The sequence below is a fragment of the Salmo salar genome, chromosome ssa22, assembly GCF_905237065.1.
Source record: "Salmo salar chromosome ssa22, Ssal_v3.1, whole genome shotgun sequence".
NCBI classification, from domain to species: domain Eukaryota; kingdom Metazoa; phylum Chordata; class Actinopteri; order Salmoniformes; family Salmonidae; genus Salmo; species Salmo salar.
The window spans coordinates 29232120-29256881 of NC_059463.1; the positions used below are offsets into that span (position 1 = coordinate 29232120).

General features: G+C 43.4%; 2 protein-coding genes and 1 long non-coding RNA gene across 4 annotated transcripts in view; 2 read left to right on the forward strand and 1 right to left on the reverse strand.

Annotated features, from left to right (window-relative positions):
* LOC123729676 (uncharacterized) overlaps positions 1–3182 on the reverse strand; it is a 37180-nt gene extending 33998 nt beyond the window's left edge. The window contains exon 1 of the long non-coding RNA XR_006761350.1: positions 3119–3182. This is a non-coding gene — a long non-coding RNA (uncharacterized lncRNA). The remainder of the gene's footprint in view (positions 1–3118) is intronic.
* LOC106583220 (receptor tyrosine-protein kinase erbB-3) overlaps positions 1–15702 on the forward strand; it is a 45279-nt gene extending 29577 nt beyond the window's left edge. The window contains exons 12-28 of one of the 2 annotated variants that reach the window (XM_014167141.2): positions 508–725; positions 853–985; positions 1107–1200; positions 1480–1634; positions 1744–1797; positions 1940–2081; positions 2230–2349; positions 2519–2617; positions 5048–5233; positions 6956–7111; positions 7381–7456; positions 7604–7750; positions 11361–11458; positions 11681–11848; positions 12039–12098; positions 13398–13674; positions 13960–15702. In XM_014167141.2, the coding sequence (XP_014022616.1) occupies positions 508–725; positions 853–985; positions 1107–1200; positions 1480–1634; positions 1744–1797; positions 1940–2081; positions 2230–2349; positions 2519–2617; positions 5048–5233; positions 6956–7111; positions 7381–7456; positions 7604–7750; positions 11361–11458; positions 11681–11848; positions 12039–12098; positions 13398–13674; positions 13960–14837 (3061 nt within the window). In that variant the 3' untranslated portion in view covers positions 14838–15702. The remainder of the gene's footprint in view (positions 1–507; positions 726–852; positions 986–1106; positions 1201–1479; positions 1635–1743; positions 1798–1939; positions 2082–2229; positions 2350–2518; positions 2618–5047; positions 5234–6955; positions 7112–7380; positions 7457–7603; positions 7751–11360; positions 11459–11680; positions 11849–12038; positions 12099–13397; positions 13675–13959) is intronic. The other variant, XM_014167142.2, reaches the window with a different exon arrangement.
* Positions 15703–16728: 1026 nt separating this feature from the next.
* On the forward strand, positions 16729–24437 carry LOC106583219 (proliferation-associated protein 2G4). Its single transcript, XM_014167140.2, has 12 exons — positions 16729–16970; positions 19190–19318; positions 19735–19840; positions 20954–21023; positions 21111–21267; positions 21433–21511; positions 21916–21994; positions 22135–22268; positions 22448–22542; positions 22631–22758; positions 22988–23041; positions 23124–24437. Exons 1-12 carry the CDS (start codon positions 16886–16888, stop codon positions 23187–23189), a joined length of 1182 nt encoding a protein of 393 aa, XP_014022615.1. The 5' UTR covers positions 16729–16885; the 3' UTR covers positions 23190–24437.
* The last annotated feature ends 325 nt before the right edge of the window (positions 24438–24762 follow it).

The following is a 24762-nucleotide window of genomic DNA, read 5'->3' on the forward strand; positions in this document are numbered from 1 at the left end:
TACTATAGGCCTTCTTTTCAAAATTGTGTGTTTTAACCAGTTATTTGGTGACATGTCATTGTATTTACTATAGTTTTATCTTAATAACTTTTTTTAATGTTTTACATTTTAAATGTTTATGAAATTCACTGAGGAGGATGGTCCTCCCCTTCCTCCCGTGAGCAGTCTCCACTGATGACCACATTGGGTATTAGGAGTCTCTACCACAATAGCATATGAATTCCCTACATAATAACAACACACACATTTTCTGTCTACATGTAGACAATTAATTCATGTTTGGGAGCAGCAATGCCATATGCGGGATTCATTTACTTCTCTGTCCTGACTTGATTGATGTTCCCAGCACCAATATACATTTGTACATATTTTTTTCTGAAATATCCTCCATTCCCTCCACCTTAATTGTTCTCTCTCTCTTGGCTCTCCCTCTTTCTGTCATCACCCTATCCCTCTACCTTGCTCCTCTTCCTCCTCCTGCGTTCTTCCCTCCTCCCTCTTCTTCAGGGGCTACGCCCTGCTGGTAATGCGTATCCCGTCACTGACCTACCTGGGGCTGCGCTCACTGCAGAGCATCAATGACGGCGGCGTCTACATCACAGGAAACAGGAAGTTATGCTACCAGCACACCGTCAACTGGACACGCCACTTCAGTAGTAGCTCCCGCCCACAGCGCCACCAGAAGAACATCGACATCAAGGACAACCGACCCCAGAGCCAATGTGGTGAGACGGGGGATAGAGGAGAGAGATTGGGTGAAATCTTCAAAATCATTAAGTAAATGTAATTGTTTTGCGGGTACACTAGTGAATTACTAATAGTTTTTTTTGCATATTTTTTGTGTGTGTGTAGTTGCGGAGGGGCACGTGTGTGACCCTCTGTGTTCGTCAGAGGGGTGTTGGGGTGCTGGGCCGGACCAGTGTCTATCCTGTAAGAACTACAGCCGGGGGGGAACCTGTGTCAATCAGTGCAGATTTCTCACTGGGTCAGTACTCATTCAAAACAATGCATTTTTATTATAATGTAGATTTGCCAGTATGTCTCAATGTGTGTACGTGACTATGTGTTTAACCTACTTTTCAATCTCAATCTCTGCTTTTCTCCAGGAAGGGGCGTGAGTTTACAAGTCTGAAGGGCGAGTGTATGCCCTGTCACTCGGAGTGTGAGGTCCAGGAGGGACAGCCCACCTGCATAGGACTGGTATGCTCACCTCTGACATCTGCCCATAGACCTCTCTCAAAGCATCTTAAAAAGACAGTTCTATGAGCTCAGAGTGATCAGTTGAAAAGTGTCTCTCAAAGTATATCCAAAATGTAATGCTTCACTGCCACCTTGTGGATAATATTTTGGACCACAATTACAAAGATATTGTCAACTGTCTCCATCTCTCCATCCCCCTCTACCGCTCTCTCCCCCTCTCTCGCTTGCTCGCTCTCTTGCTTTCTTTCTCCCTCTCACTCTCTCACTTTCTCTCGGCAGGGAGCTAATGAGTGTGTGGTGTGTGCCAGTCTGAGGGACGGTCCTCACTGTGTGTCCTCATGCCCTGAAGGAGTGATGGGGGAGAAGGGTCTCATCTTTAAATACCCCAACCAGCAGAGACGCTGTGAGCCCTGCCACCTCAACTGCACCCAGGGGTGAGAGACAAGTTAGAGAATGGGGCTAGTGTGTGTGTGTGTGTGTGTGTGTGTGTGTCTGTGTGTGTGTGTGTGTGTGTGTAAATATCTCTCTGCTCTGTGTTTTCAGTTGCTCAGGCCCAGGAATTGGGGACTGTTTGGACTCCACCAGATTAACTGATAGGTGAGTGTAGTTTCTATATTTTTTTTACCTGTGACTGACAACCTGATTTATCCTCACTGTAAGTTTTGTTTAGTCTAGAATGTAGCATTATTCATTATTGTATATCAGGTGCTGATTGGCTGATACATGTGTGTCTTTCCAGCCAATCCATTACAGGAATTGTTTTGGGAGTATTGGCAGCAGTGATAGTGGGCTTCTCCATCTTTGTGATGAGTGTTCTGTACCGCCGAGGTCTTGCCATCCGGCGCAAGAGAGCCATGAGGAGATACCTGGAGAGTGGAGAGGTGAGGTGGGAGGGGAGTGTGTGTGTGTCAGAGAGCGCCAGAGCGAGAGAGAGAATTAGGATCTCTTAATAAGAGTATGTGTATGTGTAGTCTATTGTCTTGATATGTGTTGATATTAATTGTGTGCATGACGTGTATGTGTCTGTAGAGTTTTGAGCCTTTGGACCCTGGTGAGAAAGTGGTCAAAGTTCATGCCAGGATCCTGAAGGACACGGAACTCCGTAAGATCAAGCTACTGGGCACCGGTGTGTTTGGCTCCGTCCACAAGGTGTTTACATCATTAACCGTCACCCTCTTAAAGCCCCTATTATCATCATCACCCTGCACCTCTCTGATTTTCCCGTAGGCCCTACATGTATTGTGCTACTTACCTTACTTGTTTTTGTTTCATTGTGAGGTAACCCCTCTCCCCCTCTCTTTTCCTCCATATTTCTCAGGGCATTTGGATTCCTGAAGGTGACTCAGTGAAGATCCCCGTGGCCATAAAGACTATTCATGATCGAATGGGGCAAAATACCTTCCATGAGATCACAGAGGTAAGAAAAGACTCTCACATGCCCACTCTCAAGAACCCCTGCCCCTTAAAGCATACTGACCTAATACCCACTTATCTTGACTCTTGCTGCACCCCACCGACACACATCACTGTTGCAGTTGTTAATATGTATGTTATTACCAGTCAAAAGTTTGGACACACCTACTCATTCCACAAATGAATTCTTAAAACCTGTTATGGCTAGGGGTTCCGCTAGTGGAACTTTTCGACAACATCCGGTGAAATTGCAGAGCGCAAAATTAATTTAAAAAAAAAAAAGAAATATTTAACTTTCATACATTCACAAGTGCAATACACCAAATTAAAGCTTAACTTCTTGTTAATCTAGCCACCGTGTCAGATTTCAAAAAGTCTTTACGGCGAAAGCAAACCATGCGATTATCTGAGGACAGCACCCCATCAAACAAACACATGACAATCACATTTCAACCCGCCAGGCGTGACACAAAACTCAGAAATAACGATACAATTCATGTCTTACCTTTGAATAACTTCTTCTGTTGGCACTCCAGTATGTCCCATAAACATCACAAATGGTCCTTTTGTTCGATTAATTCTGTCGTTATATCTCCAAAATGTCAATTTATTTGGCGCGTTTGATTAGGTATTTTAAAACGTAAATAATTGATCAAATTTAAGACGGGATAAACTGTGTTCAATATCGGATAAAAACAACGTGAAGCGCGTGACTGTCACAACTTCCACCGAAGTTGGCTCCTCTCCTTGTTCGGGCGGCGTTCGGCGATCGACGTCACCGGTTTTCTAGCCATCGCCGCTCCATTTTTCATATGTCCATTGGTCTTGTCTTGTTTCATACAGACCTGGTTTTCATTTCCCCAATCAATCTACTTGTATTTAACCCTCTGTTTCCCATCATGTATTTGTGTGTAATTGTTTCATGTTATTGTGGTGTTTTGTTACGCGCCTTACTTTTGTTATGTTCCGTGTTTTGAGCGCATTTGAATTATGTAGTGCTCTCGTTTTGGAACAAAAATAAAAGTGTGCCTGTTATCATTACTCTGCTCTGACTTCGCCTCTAGTACACCCCTTGACAGTGACCTGGAGCGCGCATCAAAACAGTAGAGAGCACTAGGCTGGACCCTCGTTCTGAAGAGCCGTACTTCTTCATTTCTCTAAAGAAAAACATCAACCAATTTCTAAAGACTGTTGACATCTAGTGTAAGCAATAGGAACTGCAACCAAGTGCCACAGAAATCTAGGTTCCCATAGAAAACCAATTGAAAACAGTCACCTCAACAACAACAAAAATGCCTGGATGGTTTGTCCTCCCAGTTTCGCCTGCCAAATAAGTTCTGTTATACTCACAGACATTATTTTAACAATTTTCAAAACTTTTGAGTGTTTTCTATCCACATCTACCAATTATATGCATATCCTAGCTTCTGGGCCTGAGTAGCTGTCATGTCCTGACCAATATATAGGTATTATTTGTATTATATTTGGTCAGGACGTGGCAGAGGTATATTTGTTTTGTATTATGGGGTTTTGTGTGTGTGGTGTAGTGGGGTGTGTTAGTTTTGGTATAGGTTCTAGGTTTGTTTTTCTATGTGTAGAGTTGGGTGCTGGACTCTCAATTGGAGGCAGGTGTTTCTAGTTGCCTCTGATTGGGAGTCCTATAAGTAGGTGTGTGTTTGTTTGGTTTTCGTGGGTAGTTGTATTTTGCACTGTGTTTCGTTTCACCTGTGAAACTGTCACCTTTCTCCTTTGCGTGTTTATTTTGTTTTGTCGTTTCCATCTATAATAAATATGATGTGGAACAGTCAACCCGCTGCGTATTGGTCATCGAGTGATTTCGACATATCTTCCGATGAGGGAGAATACGAGGAACGTGACAGTAGCAGGCAGTTTACTTTGGGCACGCTTTTCATCCGGACGTGAAAATACCGCCCCCTATCCCAAAGAGGTTGACACACCTGTTAATTGAAATGCATTCCAGGTGACTACCTCATGAAGCTGGTTGAGAGAATTCCAAGACTATGCAAAGCTGTCATCAAGGCAAAGGGTAGCTACTTTGAAGAATATCAAATATTAAATATATTTTTATTTGTTTAACACATTTTTGGTTACTACATGATTCCATGTGTTATTTCATAGTTTTGATGTCTATTTTTTTGTGTGTATTCTACAATGTATAAAATAGTAAAAATAAAGAAAAACCCTTGAATGAGTAGGTGTGTCCAAACTTTTGACTATTTATATTGATATTGTTGTTTTTTATTACCATTTCATTATTTTATTTCACTTAGTTCTGCATGTTGCAGCTCGAGGCCTAAGATGTTCACTTTACCCTGCAATCACACCTGCAACCCTGTACATGTAACTATTAAACACTGAATCTCTGAGAAAAAAATAAACTCTTATTAATGCTGTTAGATGTTAACCCCTGCAGCACATGTTGGCGATGGGTAGCTTGGACCACCAGTACATCGTCAGGCTCTTAGGTGTCTGTCCAGGTGCTAGTCTCCAGCTGGTCACCCAGCTAAGCAATCAGGGGTCCTTACTGGAGCACATCAGACACCACGGGGATAGCCTGGACCCACAGAGGCTGCTCAACTGGTGTGTGCAGATTGCCAAGGTGAGATACCGTGTGTGTGTGGTTGGTTGGTTGGTTGGTTGGTTGGTTGGGTGAGCGGGTGAGTGATTATGTACAGTGCCATCAGAAAGTATTCACACCCCTTGACTTTTTCCATATTTTGTTGTGTTACAGCCTGAATTTTTTACAAATTAATTAAAAGTGAAAAGCTGATATGTCTTGGGTCAATAAGTATTCAACCTCTTTGTTATGGCAAGCATAAAAACGTACAGGAGTAAAAATGTGCTTAAGAAGTCACATAATAAGTTGCATGGACATGATTTTTTTAATGACTACCCCATCTCTGTACGCCACACATACAATTATCTCTAAGTTCCCTCAGTCAAAGTACATTTTAAGCACAGATTCAACCACAAAGAAGAGGAAGGTTTTCCAATGCCTCGCAAAGAAGGGCAACAATTTGTTTTTAAATCAATTACGCTTTAGATGGTGTATCAATACACCCAGTCACTACAAAAATTCAGGTGTCCTTCATAACTCAGTTGCCGGAGAGGAAGGAAATGGCTCTGGGATTTCACTATGAGGCCAATGGTGATTTTAAAACTGTTACAGAGTTAAATGGCTGTGATAAAAAAATATATTTAACCTTTATTTAACTAGGCAAGTCAGTTAAGAAGAAATTATTATTTATAATGACGGCCTACAACGGCCAAACCCAGGCGATGCTGGGCCAATTGTGCACTGCCCTTTGGGACTCCCAATCACGCCAGTAACTAAGGAAGGATCAATAACATTGTAGTTACTCCACAATACTAACCTAAATGACAGAGTGAAAAGAAGGAAGCTTGTATAGAATAAAAAATATTCCAAAACATGCATCCTGTTTGCAATAAGGCAAAAATGGGGCAAAGAAATGAACTTTTTGTCCTGAATACAAAGTGTTTTATGTTTCGGGAAAATCCAACACAATATCACTGAGTACCACTCATCATATTTTCAAGCATGATGGTGGCTGCATCATGTTATGAGTATGCTTCAGAGGAATAATGTATGTTAGTATTACGTGAATGCAAAAAATGTCAATTGTTTTTAATGGTATGCTGTATTTATTGATAAACTAGGGACTAGGACTAGGACTAAGGAGTTATTTAGGATAAAATAAAACAGATAAGAGCTAAGCACAGGCAAAATACTATAGTAAATCCTGGTTCAGTCTGCTTTACACCAGACATTGGGTGACAAATTCACATTTCAGCAGGACAATAACCTGAAACACAAGGTCAAATATATACTGAAGTTGCTTACCAAGACAACATTGAATGTTCCTGAGTGGCCTAGCAACAGTTACTTAAATCGGATTGAAAATCTATGGCAAGACTTCAAAATGGCTGTCTAGCAATGATCAACTACCAACTTGACAGAGCCTGAAGAATTTATTTATTGCAAATATTGTACAATCCAGGTATTGAAAGCTCTTAGGGTCTTATCCAGAAACACTCACAGCTGTAACCGCTGCCATAGGTAATTCTAATCATTGAATTTTTCTTACACTTTGACATTACAGAGGATTGTGTGTCGATCGTTGTCAAAAGAAAGGACAATTAAATACATTTTAATCCCACTTTGTAACTTAACAACATTTGTAAAATGTCAAGTGTGTGAATACTTTCTGAAGGCACTGTATATGACAGAAGTGTATGTGATAAAGGTGTGTGTGGGATTGTGTATGTAACCGAGGTGTGTGTGTGTGCTCTCCCCTGTCAGGGTATGTACTATCTGGAGGAACACATGATGGTCCACAGAAACCTGGCAGCCCGTAACGTGCTCCTGAAGAGTGACTACATGGTCCAGATCTCTGACTACGGCATCACAGACCTGCTCTACCCCGATGACAAAAAGTACTTCTACAATGAGGTGAAAGTGTGTTGACTTCCTCGTTAGGTCACATGGAAAAACTAGACATGGATAATGTCTCAGCCTATTATTTATCTTCTGCTCAAAATTGTCTAGAAGCATCTGCTGTCATTTGTCTTAAGTGAGATGTTGACTAGGTAAATGCCCTGTTTCTATACGTGTTTTGTATTGCTGCCATGAACACTAACTAATATGTTTTTTTCCAGTGGCCACAGGCTTTGAACTCGGTGTAATTCATGGTGACATAGTTCCCTGTCTTGTCTCTCTCACCACAGACGGCCATTAAATGGATGGCTCTGGAGAGCATCTTGTTCCGCAGATACACACATCAAAGTGATGTCTGGAGCTATGGTGAGTCACTGTGTGTGTGTTTGTGTGTGGGTTTCATGTGCTTTTATAGACTTTTATATCAACGGTAAGAAAGTTCAAAGTACTTGTGTGTATGTGTATGTTGAGTTACCATAATTTTATACTGTCTTATATTTCTCCGTCTTGCAGGAGTGACAGTGTGGGAGATGATGTCATACGGGGCGGAGCCCTACTCGGCGATGCGTCCACAGGAAGTGCCAGACCTTCTGGAGAAGGGCGAGCGTCTTTCCCAGCCACCCATCTGCACCATAGATGTCTACATGGTCATGGTCAAGTGTGAGTGACCACCCTCTCTCCTTCACCCTCAATACCAATATACCTAGCTTTCCCTCTACCCACTCTGCCAAAGAAACAGTGGTAACTCCCGGGTGCTGTTATCTACTGTGAGCAAGCTCCTCCAACCTGTGAACAATTCTTCTACCTCAGCCTCCCCAGAAAGGTGCAATCAATACCTGGGCTTCTTCCAAAGCAAAATGTAAAACATGAATAACACCATCCTGCCCTCTCCAGCCCTGGTAGTTGAGCTACTGAGTCCTACCCTCCCTGAGTCAAGGTTCTCCACCTTCACCACAGTCACTGCAGCTGATGAAGTCAGCTGGTTAGGACAATGAAGCCCACCACTTGCTCACTTGACCCTATCACCACCTCCCTTGTGACAACCTGCTTACCTGCTCTAGAGCCTTTCTTCACAGAAATTATCAACACGTTTCTTATCACTGGATGTGTCCCTCCTCAGCTCAAACTGGCCGCAGTCACACCAGTACTTAAAAAGCTTGGATCTGACCCTGACAACCTACAGAACTACAGGCCTATTTCCAATCTGCCCTTCCTGAGTAAGCTGTTTCTGGCCAACTCCAAAACCATCTGGCCACTCACAACCTACTTGAGCCCTTCCAGTTGGGTTTCAGAGCTAGACACAGCACTTAGACTGCCATGGTAATGGCCACTAATGACCTCCTCATGAATGCTGACTCTGGGGCTGCCAGCATCCTCATACTGCTGGACCTCGGTGCAGCACTCAACACGGTCAGCGACACCATCCTGCTGAACTGCATGGAGAAGCCCCTTGGCCTGTCAGACACTGTCCTGAACTTGTTCAGGTCCTATCTCACTGATCGCTACAAGTTTGTAGCCATTGGTCCTAGTAGGTCACACACAGTTGTAGTCAGACAGGGGGTGCCTCAAGTGCTAGTGCTGGTTAAGTTTATTTAATTTTTATGTATTTTTTTTTTTTGGGGGGGTTCGAGGTGAGGAGGACGATTATTTAAGATACTGTTTTAAGAGGTAGGGTTTCAGATGTTTTTTGAAGATGGGCAGGGACTCTGTTGTCCTAGCTTCAGGGGGAAGCTGGTTCCACCATTGGGGTGCCAGGACAGAGAGGAGCTTGGACTCGGCTGAGCCGGAGCAGAATGGCATGCTCAGGTTGGGGTGTAGGGTTTGAGCATAGCCTGAAGGTAGGGAGGGGCAGTTCCTCTTGCTGTTCCGTAGGCAAGTACCATGGTCTTGTAGTGGATGTGAGTTTCAACTGCAAGCCAGTGGAGTGTGTGTAGGAGTGGCGTGATATGAGAGAACTTGGGAAGGTTGAAAACCAGGCAGGCTGCAGCGTTCTGCAGGGGTTTGATGGCACAAGCAGGGAGCCCAGACAACAGTGAGTTTCAGTAGTCTAGACAGGAGAGGACAAGTGCCTGGATTAGGACCTGCGGCGCTTATGTGTGAGGTAGGGTCGTACTCTATGGATGTTGTAGAGCATGAACCTGCAGGAGCAGGTCAATGCTTGGATGTTTGCAGAGAATGACAGGGGGTTGTCCAGGGTCACGCCAAGGTTCTTTGCACTGTGATGGCGACACTGTGGAGTTGTAAACCTTGATGGAGAGGTCTTTGAGCGGGGAGACTTTCCTCGGGAGGAAGAGCAGTTCCGTCTTGTTGAGATTGAGCCTGTGGTGGGCCGACATCCAAGTTGAGATATCTGCCAGGCACGCAGAGATGCGCGTCGCCACCTGGGTGTCAGAAGGGGGGAAGGAGAAAATTAGTTGAGTGTCATCCTCATAGCAATGATAGGAGACACCATGTGAGGATATGACGGAGCTGAGTGACTTGGTGTATAGAGAGAAGAGGAGCGGGCCTAGAACCGAGGCCTGGGGGACACCTTTAGTGAGACTACGTGGTGCAGACACAGATCCTCTCCACGTCACCTTGTAGGGTAGTTCTGTGTGAGTGAGATCAGTGGACTCAATAGGCTGAGTGAATGATTAGTTGATGTTGTCAACCTTTTTCTCAAAGTGGTTGACAAAGTCGTCTGCAGAGAAAGAGGAGGGATGGGGTAGTGGATTAAGCAGGAAGAAGAAGGTAGACAAGAGTTTCCTAGGGTTAGAGGCAGAAGCTTGAAATGTAGAGTGGTAGAAAGTGGCTTTAGCAGTGAATACAGAGGAAGAGAAGGTAGAGAGGAGGGAGTGAAAGGATTAGTTAAGTTTCCTCCATTTTCGCTCAGCTGCCCGCAGCCCTGTCCTGTAAGCTCGCAATGAGTCACTCAGCCACGGAACAAGAGGTGAGGGCAGAGCCAGCCGGGAGGAAAGGGGACAGCGCGAGTCATAGGATGTGGAAAGGGAGGAGAGTAGGGATGAAGAGGCAGAATCAGGAGACAGGAGGGAGAAGGATTTAGCAGAATGGAGAGATTATAGGATAGAAGAGGAGAGAGTAGTTGGAGAGAGAGAGTAAGGATTGCGATGGCGCATGACTATCTGGGTAGGGGCTGTGGTTAGGGTTGGAGGAAAGAGAAACGAAAACAGAGTTGGAAAGAAATTAATCGAAGGCAGACGTTGGGAGGTTGAAGTTGCCAAGTACGAAGAGCGGTGAGCCATCGTCAGGAAATTAGCTTATCAAGGTGTCAAGCTCATTGAGGAACTTTCCAAGGGCACCTGGTGGGCAATGGATTACAATAATGTTAAGCTTGAGTGGACAAGTGACAGTGACATTATGGAATTCAAATGAGGAGATGGAAAATCTCCACTTAGGAGAAATGAGTAGACCTGTGACACCACCGTGATGACCAGATGCTCTCGGACTATGAGAGAAAACATAGTCAGAAAGAGCAGCTGGAGTAGCAGGGTTCCCTTGGGTGACCCATGTCTCCGTCAGGGCCAAAATGTCAAGGGACTGAAGGGCAGCATAGGCTGAGATTAACTCTGTGTTCATGACCGCAGATCGGCAGTTCCAAACGCTGCCAGAGACCCAGAATTCCACATGGCTTGTGCACGCAGGGTACACTAAATTAGAAGGGTTTTTTATTAATATATATTTTTAATTCAGCACCCCTACTTCCAATGCCCACTGCACTTCTGGTCAGCTGCCTGCAGGACATCGAGGCATGGATGGAGTTGAGCTTCCTGCAGTTAAACTGCAAAAAGACAGAGGTCGTCCGGATTGGCACTTGCACTATCATCAGCAGCTTCAGCCTCAATATTGATCGTGTCAAGGTCCTCCCCTCCAGTCAGGTTGACATCCTGGGTGTGATATTTGACAGTCAGCTCTCGTTTGATGCCCACATCAAGAGTATGACCAAAGTTTAATATGTCCATTTACGGAACATTGCCAGGTTAAGACCTATGCGATCACAACCTGCAGCTGAGCGACTCCTACACGCCTTTATTTCATCCCGTCTGGACTATTCTAACACCATTTTTGTTGGCGCATCTGCCAAGTGCCTAAACAGGCTACAATATGTCCAGAACTGTGCTGCACATGTCCTCACCCACGTGTCCTTAGAGTACACTGGATGTATTACATTGAAATAATTAGTTTTGATCTGAAAGTATAGTTGATAAAGAATGCACAAACAACTGGCACTTTATTTTCAATGGGACTCACGTGGCATTATTATAATTTACAGGCTGGATGATTGACGAGAATGTCCGTCCCACCTTCAAGGAACTGGCCAATGAGTTTACCAGAATGGCCAGGGACCCGCCGAGGTACCTTGTGATCAAGGTAAGACAGAATGCCATCTTTGGGAGAAATCAGTTATCAGTAGCCCTACAAATCTATATGCTAAGAATGTCCTTTTCCACTCCCAAATGCCAGTCATTACAGCCCAAAGACTGTGCCGTTTACTTGACAGTCACACTCTTGTTCATCCAAACCAAATGTCAGCTCATGAGGATAATAATGTTGTTGGAGAATTTGATGATGACTGAAGTTGCATTCCACCAGGGGGAATGCAGCCCGTTGGACTCTCCCTCAGATGTATCTTACCAACGAAACACAAAGCTGGATGACATGGAGGCGGGGCAGGAGGACCAGGATGAGGACGGCACGCCCCCTCTCTACCGGTCACAGGCCAGGAGTCTCTCGAGACTTTCAGGAATGGACAGTCACAGGGTGAGGGCTCATATTAGTCATCTCTCCATATTCATACACTATACAAGGAGCCACAAGTTTTTCCGGACCATGTGACCTATCTAGGAAAACCCCTGGCCCGTATCTATGTAACATGGGCAGATCGAACCACCTTTTGGTTACCCTGTTTTCCTCTAATCCCCATTCTGTCCCATTTCTGTATTCCCCTCAGGGTGTTCACAGCAGTCAGGCTGGATACCTGCCTATGACCCCAGGACTGGATAACCCTCAGGTCAGTCACTGGAGATGAACCATGACCATTTTGCATACAAACATACACTACCGTTCAAAAGTTTGGGGTCACTTAGAAATGTCCTTGTTTTTGGAAAGAAAAGCACATTTTTTGTCCATTAAAATAACATCAAATTGATCAGAAATACAGTGTAGACATTGTTAATGTTGTAAATGACTATTGTAGCTGGAAACAGCAGATTTGTTTTATGGAATATCTACATAGGCGTACAGAGGCCCATTATCAGCAACCATCACTCCTGTGTTCCAATGGCACGTTGTGTTAGCTAATCCAAGTTTATGATTTAAAAGGCTAATTGTTCATTAGAAAACCCTTTTCAATTATGTTAGCACAGCTGAAAACTGTTGTTCTGATTAAAGAAGCAATAAAACTGGCCGTCTTTAGACTATCTGAGTATCTGGAGCATTATCATTTGTGGGTTCGATTACAGGCTCAAAATGGCCAGAAACAAAGACCTTTCTTCTGAAACTCGTCGGTCTATTCTTGTTCTGAGAAATTATTCCATGTGAGAAATTGCCAAGAAATTAAAGATCTTGTACAACGCTGTGTACTACTTCCTTCACAGAACAGCGCAAACTGGCTCTAACCAGAATAGAAAGAGGAGTGGGATGCCCCAGTGCATAACTGAGCAAGAGGACAAGTTCATTAGTGTCTAGTTTGAGAAACAGATACCTCACAAGTCCTCAACTTGCAGCTTCATTAAATAGTACCCGCAAAACACCAGTCTCAACGTCAACAGTGAAGAGGCGACTCCGGGATGCTGGCCTTCTAGGCAGAGTTCCTCTGTTCAGTGTCTGTGTTCTTTTGCCCATCTTAATCTTTTTTTTTTTATTGGCCAGTCTGAGACATGGCTTTTTCTTTGCAACTCTGCCTAACTGCCATAATTGCAAAAGGGTTTTCTAATGATCAATTAGCCTTTTAAAATGATAAACTTGTATTAGCTAACACAACGTGCCATTGGAACACAGGAGTGATGGTTGCTGATAATGGGCCTCTGTACGCCTATGTAGATATTCCATTAAAAATCTGCCGTTTCCAGCTACAATAGTCATTTACAACATTAACAATGTCTACACTGTATTTCTGATCAAATCGATGTTATTTTAATGGGGGAAAAAATGCTTTTCTTTCCAAAAACAATGACATTTCTAAGTGACCCCAAACTTATGAACAGTAGTGTACTTGAAAACGTGAACATGCTAACACCTCTTCCACCCTATATCAATCCTATAGGATTGATCACTCATATTGCATTATACCCCTTATTCCCCTGTATAGATGGTGTGGCCATCAGCGTCCCGCTCTCGCCTCAATTCCGCCCGCACCATGTCAGAGAGTTCCGAAGGGCGGGGCACTGTGGTGGAGCTGGAGATGAGCGAATACTTTTTATTGACTGGCAGCATGCGGAGAAAGCGGCATCGGGAGGACAGTGCCTACATGTCCCAGAGGGACAGCATGTCAGGGGGGCCGTCTGAGACCCCCTCCCCTGACACAGAGGGGGAGAAGGACCAGAGCGGATACATGCTCCCCGGACTGGGTGACAGCCCAGAGAGAGGTGATATATCAGAGATAGATGACGCAAACCAACATACCACACAATATGTATAGAAACATCTATCTTTGAGTTTCTGTCTGTTGAACATGTTGCATTTATGAATGTTCATTAAGCCATATAAAAAGTGTATATGGTTTTGCATGACATGTGTTTGGGGATGGTTGCATGGCATTGTTATAACTCTGAGTATATGAATGTCAGTATTAATTGCAAGAGGACTCAGATCATTTCAGATCCCTGGATCACCTTACTCACTCCTTTTTATCTTGTCACTCTTCTCCACAGAGACCATACTGTTTAGCTCCCAGGTCACCCTGCTTCACGGGAAGACATCCAAGGTCTCCTCATACCCATCAGGACCCTTGGAGGACCATGACAGGGCCTGTGAGGAATATGAGTACATGAACAAACAGGCGTCCATTATTTATCTCTCCCCCAGGCAGCAACCTGGACATTCCAATGATGGCCCACAGCGGCTGAAGATGAACAAGAGGCAATGCTCTTCTGTGCCGGACACAGAGTACTCAAAGTGCATGGGGTACAGGACATCAGCTGGGGAGAACAGGGGAGGCCAAACCAAGAATGAAGAACACCAGGACTATGAATTCCCTGCTCTCAACTCTGATTCAGACAACACAGAGCAACATGGCTCTGGTGATGTGGAATACAAGTACATGGACATTCGAGGTGTTGGACCAGGGGCCAGTGAAAGACCAGACGATCCCCCAACACGAGATGTCCCTCATCCTGGGGCTACGCCTAAACAGCGGATGAGAGGCGAGAGAGAGGTGGAGGAAGAGGAGGATGACGAATACATAGAAAAGGATGACTATCAGTACACTAACAGGCAGCCCAAGCTGCGGCAGACTCTGCGAGGCAGGGAGGGTCTGAGGATGCAAGGAGGAGGAGAGGGAGAGGTGGATGAGTACGAGGACATGGATTCCCTGGCCGCCCCTGGAGCTGGGGACCCAGTGGAGTACGAGAATGTGCAGAGAGAAGGTGAAGGCGCAGTGGGAGGTATGGAGGGTCAGCACACAGGGATGGGGGCATTTGTAAAAGTGCGTGCAGGGGTAGGGGAACCTAGTGGCGGAGATTGCTCCTTTGACAATCCAGACTATTGGCAGAGCAGGTTGTTCCTGAAGCTTAATGCTGTGAACACGTAGGGAAGTGGACCTCCCTCGCTGGCACTGAAGAGGATAGCCGCCTCTGTAGCTCTTCCATGCCAATTGAAATCAATGAAGGACCAGGGGAGGGGAGAAAGCCATCCAATATTAAACATATGTATGGCATGTTTATAACTATATTTATTTTATTTTATGTTGTTTTTTTTTTACCACGTTTTCTCCCCAATTTCGTGGTATCCAACTGGTAGTTACAGTCTTGTCTCATCGCTGCAACTCCCGTACGGACTCGGGAGAGGCGAAGGTCGAGAGCTGTGCGTCCACCGAAACACAACCCAACCCAGCTGCACTGCTTCTTGACACAATGCCCACTTAACCCAGAAGCCAGCTGTACCAATGTGTCGGAGGAAACACCGTGAACCTGGCGACCGTGTCAACATGCACTGCGCCCGGCCCGCCACAGGAGTTGCTAGTGCGCGATGGGACAAGGACATCCCTGCCGACCAAACCCTCCCCTAACCCAGACGACGCTGGGCCAATTGTGTGCTGCCCCATGGGTCTCCCGGTAAAGGCCAGCTGCAACAGAGCCTGGACTCGAACCCAGAATCTCTATGTTTGTATCTTTAATGTGTCTGTTACAGGTTTACATTGATCATGTTTTTATCCATAATAACATAAGCTTTGGGATGTTTTCTTTCTGTATTACAAGTGGAAGGCACTGTGAGTGAGGGAGGCACTAAATGAAATGGCCAGATTACAAGCTTTGTATTTGTGTTTACTTATAAGAACAAAAAATGTATTTGTACAATGTCCTTTTTCTCTTGTATTTTCATGTTTTGAATATGTTAATGTTACCTTTTAGTGATTTTTTTTGCTTTTTTAATAATAAAATTCTTTGAAGAATGTACATAATTGTTATTTATCAGGGGGACATAGTTCTCATTCAGTTTGTTGATACTAGATCTTTAGTGCTATTGTGCTGGTCTTGCTGTTTTCTTCTGACAGTCCCATTTATTGGGGTAAGTGAGAAATGAATGGGCACGTTCCATGTCATCTTTATTGCACTTGGTTTGAGCAGATTACTGGAGCTCAACACCAGAAACAACATCCATGCTTAAAAGCGCAGCATGCACTCTGGTACTGAAATCCATGCCTGAGGCTGGCCGTTTCCTCACCTGGGCAGTGTGCGTGCACCTACTGTAATTTTGTCCTAGCTCTCCAGTTCAGTGCTTCTTCATTCATTTATCTTTTCAGAAACCAAATCAGTTTTGACCATATTCGAATATCGAATAAATCAGAATGTTTTCAAATGTTTAGCCTACTTGTAAGACACTCAAATGTTCCTCTCCCCTTAGGGCATCAAAAGAAATGGCACAGAGCTGATATTTCCATGATTAACACAAACTTAATTCAAAACAGATGATCATGTGGTATTTGTATTTTATCACATTATAAATTAACAACTTGTCTTGACAAAGGCAGTAAGGCCCCCTGTTGGGATGGGGTTTCTCTCCGTATATCGTGCTCAGTGAGTCAGTGATCAGTGTTGTCTGGATTGACGATAACTGCCTAATCATTTTCCGTCTGTATCTAATGGACTCTTCTCCAGAGTATCGACTGCTCCAGAGTCACCGGAGAATATGATGATTAGGATGAGGATGTGTCACCCACATTTTGCACAATATTTACTACTTGAGTCAGTAATGATTAGAACCTTTCTTGGCATGTTGTACTCGCAGCAAAGGTGCTGCTCCGTCACAGTGCCAATCCAAAAAAAGACGACCTGGAACGCAACCCATGTTGTGGATGTAGATGAATGTGTGAAATGTAGTTTATTATGTGGTGCTAAGTGTATATGTATAGTAACTAGAAGGGGATTAAAAACTACAATCTAAACCATGAAGCTTCACTTCTCATTTTGGCGGCATGGTTGTTGGGACGTTTTTTGTTCTTACGTAGAAAGAAGGTGGGAGGAGAATCTGGGACGAGGAGGCTGGGCTTTAGCAGCGGAGTAGAGCTTTGGATGTGTGTGTATAGGTCTTGGAGCTTGACATATCAGGAAAACTGTTGTAAAGAGAGCCGTTGTCAAGATGTCTGACAACGAAGAACAAGAACAGACCATCGCGGAGGACTTGGTTGTCACCAAGTACAAAATGGGAGGTGACATCGCCAACCGTAAGTGTCCGATCGGAGGGACTTGAAATGAGGTGACCTACTCTGCATGCCTTTCGTTTCGTACACACAGCCCGTAGTGACAGTGGTAGTCACCATAACAGGTAGGCACATACCAATGGCCTTGTTCGAGAGCGTCAAAACAGTGAATGTCCATGGGTAAATTGTGACTGACTGACTGATCTACAAATAATAATGAGTCGTTATTTATGATGCAAGGTGATGTTGGACATCAGCCAGTTGGCAGTCGCATGTACTGTCGTTTGTAATGTCGAACAAGCCCAATCAATGACTAAGAAGGCACAGTCCAACAGCCATGTGCTTTGACATGCTAGTCGCAGTTTTAGAAACGTGTGGAATGGAAATAGGGCCCGCTCCTAGTTGTCTTGTAACTGTTGGTGCTAGCAAGCTGACTTCACGTTAACGTTGTTTTGTGAACAATGTTAACGCGGTTATTTTGTCAAGAACGTAGGCTAACTGTTATATCATCTACAGTCACATCAGACAGCTAACTGTCGAGTTTAGCACGCAAGCTAGCTAACCAAACACCTTATTTGTTAGTTATCTAGATGTAGCTAGTTGACTAGCTATTCTATAAGTCCTAGCTAGCTAGTTCACAGTTTGGGGATAACTGCATTTATGTTGCCTGACTAACAGATTAATTGGAACAACAGAGTTTGATAGTTAGCCAGCTGTGTGGGTGGTGTGGGTAGGTAGCTATTTAACGTTAGTTTACTTGTTCCAAGTGAAGTGAAATGTAGGTCTAACGGATTAACTGTTAACTACAGTGCCTTAAGAAAGTATTCACACCCGTTGACTTTTTCCACATTTTGGTGTTCCAGTCTGAATTTAAAAATGATTAAATTGACATGTGCCACTGATCTACACACAATACCCCACAATGTCAGTGGATTTTTGTTTTTAGAGACTTTTGCAAATGTAATAAAAAAAGAAACTGAAATGTTTTGAGTCAATAATTATTCTACCACTTTGTTATGGCATGCCTAAGTATTGAATATTTCAGGAGTAAATATTTGCTTAACAAATCATATGTTGCATGACTCACTCTGTGTGCAGTAATTGTGTTCAAGAAAAATGTATGATCAACGCATCTCTGTACCCCACACATACAATTACATGTAAGGACCCTCATTCGAGTAGTGAATTTCAAGCACACATTCAAGCACAAAAAACAGGGAGGTTTTTCAATGCCTCGCAAAGAAGGGCAGCTATTGGTAGATGGGTAAAAATAGCTGACACTGCATTGAGCATGGTGAAGTTATTAATTACGCTTTGGATGGTGTATCAATACACCCAGTCACTAAAGATACAGGGAGTCCTTCCTAACTCTGTTGCCGGAGAGGAAGGAAACCGCTCAGCGATTTCACCATGAGGCCATTGGTGATTTTTAAAACCATTACAGAGTTAAATGGCTGTGATAGGAGAAAACAACTGAGGATGGATCAACAACATTGTAGTTACTCCACAATACTAACCAATGACGGTGTAGGCCGTCATTGTAAATAAGAATTTGTTCTTAACTGACTTGCCTAGTTAAAGGTTACATATAAAAATGTATTAATAGGTGCTGTATGTGTGAAGTACAGAGATGAGGTAGTCATTCAAAAATCACGGTTAACACTACACACAGTAAGTGTGCACCTTATGTGACTTGTTAAACACATTTTTTCCCTTTGAACTTATTTAGGCTTGCCATAACAACGGGGTTGAGTAATTATTGACTGAAGACATTTCAGCTTTTCATTTTTAATTAATTTGTACCATTTTCTAAAAACATAATTCTACTTTGACTTTATGGGGTATTGTGTGTAGGCCAGTGACACACAATCTCAATTTTTTATATATATTTTTTTAATTCATGCTCTAACACAACAAAATGTGGAAAAAGTCAAGGGGTAAGAATACTTTCTGAATGTTTGGCACTGGATGTTTGGCTGGTTTCCAGCTATGGACTTCAGAGACTGGCCTCAGTCCCTAGGTTATGACTCATAACCCGATGTTGAAACTAGTTAAATGGCTGCTGATTCATCTTGACATAATACAACCATAATGGGTAGTCTTATTCATGGAGAATGCATATGGTGCGATTGAATGTAATAATGACATCTTTGGTCTCACTTCTACACTCATTTTTTTGACCTCATCTGTCTGATACCGCTCCACCTCCTAGTCCCCTGACCACCCTCTCGTCTGTTATCCAGAGGCCCTGCGTGTGGTGATTGAGGCGGCCAAGTCAGGGGTGTCTGTCGTCAACCTGTGTGAGAAGGGAGATGCCCACATCATGGTCGAGACTGGCAAGGTCTTCAGGAAGGAGAAAGACTTAAAGAAAGGTGAGGGGCTGGGATAGAGGGGAGATGAGGATGGGTGAGAAGTGCAAGAGGAATCGGGCTATTTACTGTACTGATAAGACTGTTTGCCCAGTCTCCCATCGCTGTTTATGTAGGGCAGGTGGTTCAAAGCAGTGGTTGTTCTCGTGAGTGGGTCAGTGTGTTGTCATACTGTCTCCAAATTAGAAACATCACCAGATCAGTTCAGTCTGGCAGGAGTCTGCATGTGTCCATGCCACACATTCACAATGGGCCTGAACGTGGGATGGGTCATTGAATATGCCAGTGAGATGACAGAACTATGAAGAGTGATATGGGGCAAGAATAGGGACGTCATTTGACATCAGTCAGGTCTCTCTCACAAACACTACAGATTATTTTAAATTAAAGATTTGGTGGTTCTCTCTTCCCTCTTCCAGGCATTGCCTTCCCTACCAGCGTCTCAGTCAATAACTGTGTTTGCCACTTCTCTCCCCTGAAGAGTGACCCTGACTACACACTTAAAGATGGGGACCTGGTCAAAATGTAGGAACCTCCATCTGCAGTAACGTGGCCCCCATCACTCTGTGTCTCTCTAGTACCCCTCTCGTCTGTCATCTTGTGGGCTGTGTTCTCATGCATCTGATGCTTGGCTGTTGGCTTGTATTTTCTGTTAGGTCTCGTCTCTATGTATGTGTGCCTTATGTCTATCTGTCATGTGGCAAATTCTAAGTAATGATTGGATTACATGTCATGTTCATCTGGCATTGGTGTTCAATTGTCACTTTGGCCATTGCATAGTTGATCAAGCCTCTTCATCTTACTTGTTGAATTGCCCACCTTTGTCTTCATCTATCTGTCTGACCCTACCTTTCCTGTTTTGTGTCAATATATAAGAATGTCACTGTTTGGAATATTGTTTAAGACCCAACTAATGGTTAAATGCCAGCTTATGCTGTGGTACTGTATGGCTGTGCCATTCTTAGAATCTGAAAAGTAACCTTTTTCATTACTGTAACAAAATCCTGTGTGTGTCCTTCCACCATGACAATGAAATTGCTAGTGTTGCTCTCTTTGAGATACATTGAGCCCCCTGCAGTATTGTTGTAGGTGAACATGAACAAACCAGTAACAAAACTTACCCTCAGCATATCCTCACTCACCCTCAGCATATCCTCACTCACCCTCAGCATATCCTCACTCACCCTCAGCATATCCTCACTCACCGTAATATAATCACACACATTCCATTCTTTCATATTTGTCTGACCTTGTATTTTTTGTTGACATCTTTCCCATATGATCTTTGGGAACACAACATTGAAATAATAATCTCATCTAGTCCTTTTACACAATTACATACAGTGCCTTCAAAATGTATTCATACTCCTTGACTTATTCCACAGTTTGTGTTACAGCCTGAATTCAAAATTGATTAAATAGATTTTTTTCTCACCTATCTTCACAGAATACCCCATAATGACAACATGTTTTTAGAGATGTTTCCAAATGTATTGAAAATTAAATACAGAAATATCTAATTTACATAAATATTCACACCCCTGGCAGAAATAATTCTGAATGTCTGATGCACTTCTATTGTCCTCATGACTTCATCTCCCCCTTTCCTTTCCATCTCTGCCCCCTTTATTTCTGCAGTGATCTTGGAGTCCATGTTGACGGCTTCATCTCTAATGTAGCTCATAGTTTTGTTGTGGGAGCTACTAAGGTATGTACCTTGTATGACCTTATGACTTGGTTTTTGATCCCTCATCGCAACAGGCTTAAAGTTTCAACCTCTGCCCTGTGTATGTAGGAGGCTCCAGTGACGGGGAAGAAAGCTGATGTGATCAATGCGGCTCACATGTGCGCGGAGGCAGCTCTACGCCTTGTCAAGCCTGGCAATCAGAACTCAAAGGTGACGGAGGCATGGAACAAGATTGCTCAGTCATTCAAATGCACGGCCATCGAGGGTGAGTGCCTTTACTAGTTAAGTTGACTCTGGTTCATGGGTCTAAGATAGTGAATCAACAGTTTTATCTGACCTTTAACATATGAACGTTACTGTTGTGTGACAACAGTCAAATGTAGGGAGAAAAACGTTGCAATGTTGTATTTTTTGTACCTTTCTGTTTAAGGTATGTTATCTCATCAGCTGAAGCAGCACATCATCGATGGAGAGAAAACCATCATTCAGAACCCCACAGACCAGCAAAGGTACATTAATGTCCAAGCACTTGAACACTTATTTTGTTTTACTTTTATTTAACTAGGCAAGTCAGTTAAGAACAAATTCTTATTTTCAATGACGGCCTAGGAACAGTGGGTTAACTGCTTTGTTCAGGGGCAGAACGACAGCTTTTTACCTGGTCAGCTCGGGGATTCGATCTTGCAACCTTTCGGTTACTTGTTACTAGTCCAACGCTCTAACCACTAGGCTACCTGCCGCTCCAGTCACACTTTGTAATAATTCCTGCCGCCCCAGAGAATTGTGGAGAATAGTGCTTTGACAAAGTACAATACCACAAAGACAGACAGGAGGACACTAAGACTGAATGAAAACTGAAAGCTTTGAGTTGTGCGAGTTGCTCTGATTGGCTACTGTTGATGCCGATCTGCAGGAAGGACCATGAGAAGGCGGAGTTTGAGGTGCACGAGGTCTACGCTGTGGATGTCCTGATCAGCACTGGTGAAGGGAAGGTAAGAGAGAGGGAGATGTTTATTTTTTTTGTTCACTGCCCCAATGAACTGTCCTAAGAAGCCCCATACAAATCTTTTTCCTTTACATTTCTTACCTGGCTAAATGTGACTGTCCAATGTTTCTATGCTCCTATGCCCAGGCCAGGGATGGAGGCCAGAGGACCACGATTTACAAGAGGGACCCCAGTAAGCAGTACGGGCTGAAGATGAAGACCTCCCGCATGTTCTTCAGTGAGGTGGAGCGACGCTTCGATGCCATGCCCTTCACTCTCAGGTAGGACACCAAATGGAAGCACATTAGAAGTGTCAGAGAGATGTTATAACCAAGACCATACTCTTATTTATTTTTATTTTTTTTAAATCATCAACCATCTCTGATGCTGAGTCAGGTGCTTTGAATGTCCGTTGGAAACCTCCTCAGCTAACGGGTCTGTCCTGTTGCTCTCCTCTCAGGGCGTTTGAGGATGAGGCCAAAGCCCGCCTGGGCGTGGTCGAGTGTGCCAAACACGAGCTGCTACAGCCTTTCAGTGTGCTCAACGAGAAGGAGGGTGAGTCTCTCCATCTGTCTTTTCCTATCCTCTGTGCACTTTCCTTCTGTTTTGAGTTACCTGTCTCATCTCTCACTCTGTCTCTCAGGAGAGTTTGTGGCCCAGTTTAAGTTCACAGTGCTGCTGATGGCCAACGGCCCCCATAGAATCACCAGCGGACCCTTTGAGCCAGAGCTCTACAAGTCAGAGCACGAAGTGCAGGACGCAGAGCTTAGGGTAAGGATCCCAGCCCAGAGCCCCCAGGCAACCTGAAAGGCTCTTCACTGCTCATATTACATGAATAACTATTAATGAACAGGGATTTGCACCTCAGAGCCTACACTAGATAACTGTGAGATGGCATCTGAGGTTTTGACCGGTATATTTCCACACTTGCCAGCTCTGTTGTGGCTTCCATAGAAGAAATTTCATGATTGACAAAAAATAATATCTCTCTCTCCCTCAGACTCTACTGCAGAGCTCAGCTAGTCGCAAAACACAGAAGAAGAAGAAAAAGAAGGTATTTGATATGAAAACCGAATTAAGTCGATACACTCTTCGCTCTCTCCATTCTTATCGGTGCCCTCCTTCCTCTCTCCTAGGCCTCCAAGACTGTGGAAACCGCTACTGGACAGCCAACTGAGGAGAGCAAAAAAGCAGCAGAGTAGATGGCTACCTGTCTTCCAACACCCTGACACATGTATACACACACACTCGCACCCCCCCCAAAGAATGGAAACATAAAAAGTGAATCTAAATATTCCCCAACTGTTAGCTGTTTTTGACCCTCATGCCCTTTTCTAGCATATGGCCCATTGAATAAATCTGATAGATCTCAAATCTGTTGAAAATACAATTTTGTGTCCCACATCATTCAGTTGATTCTGAATAAGGGTCACACCTGTGTAACACATTGTTGTAAACAGAATTTTTGCCGTTGATACTTAACTGCAATATGACATTGGGGAAACACATTTTTGGAATCTGATGGATAAATAACCTTTTGTAGCAGAGTTTTTACATCTTATCGTTAGGTGATGTAGCTACCTGACTTCAGGATGGTTGCCATCTATAGGTGAAGTTTTATAAACTTAAAAAAAAAAAAGTAAATGAAACAAGTTTTATTTTAATTAATTTAAACTGGATGATATTTGTTGTAAAATAATGTTGGGGTGCCAGTCACACTTTGTAATAATTCCAAACCCTGATAAGCTGACTTGGTACTTTCATTGTACATGAAGGAGACTTGAGTTAGCCCCTCAAATCTTTTGGCCTAGGATCCTATTTGGTTAAAGTGTTAGTTATTCAAACATGACAGAATTGAACGGTTAGAGCACAGAATTTAGAGAACAGAATTCTCGCACCAACACCTGACTAGTTTACAGGAACGAACCCTGCTACATTTACTGCCAGCCCCTTCTTTCCTGGTAGGGGATTTTTTTTAGGAAATAGTGCACTGTTTTCAATCAAACAATTTTAGAAATATGTTTTTATTTTCAACGATACCTAATTTTTTATCAACCATCTACTAACATATGAAACTTTTTAGTGGAGCTTTTAAACAGTGTCTTCATTCAGAACTGCATGAAATCATATTTTATGCAAACCCATTATTCTGTTAAGTAAGATATCATATCATTATCTGGCAAAGCTACATTGACAACAGTTGTAGTAGAATGATTTTAGTGACAGGTAATTAGTTAGCTTACTTTTCTGTGGTAACCTTGCACACATTTTTTATGTAATTGCATACAAGTATTTTTTGAAGCCAGCCACCAGAATAACCTCCCCGTGTAGCCTAATTTGATCAGCTCAGACACGCACAGAGACGTCATGTAAGTCAACATACATATCCCCTGTGTTTTTGTTTTATTTTCAGAAAATTAAGAAAACATTCAATAAACTTTATAATACCAGTGCCTTGTGTGTGTTTTTTTTTAAAGTAGTTTCCACTATTCTTCTATTGATGCTTTTGCTCTATGAAACAAAATGGAACACAATTCTACCATCAGAGCACAACTCATGGACTGTATAGGGCACAGAGGAAAATCCTATATAATCTACGGGTTCCCTGGATCTTCAGTTTCACTATGATCAGAGTTTTTCTGATTATATATCTGTAAAGAGGACCGCAGATGTTTAGTGTGGTGAAAAATAACTTGCTCACAGAATTTTTAAATCTGTGTTTGATTTGCTTGATGAGATTTTAAAGGAAAGTTACATGGATGGAAAGTTTCACAT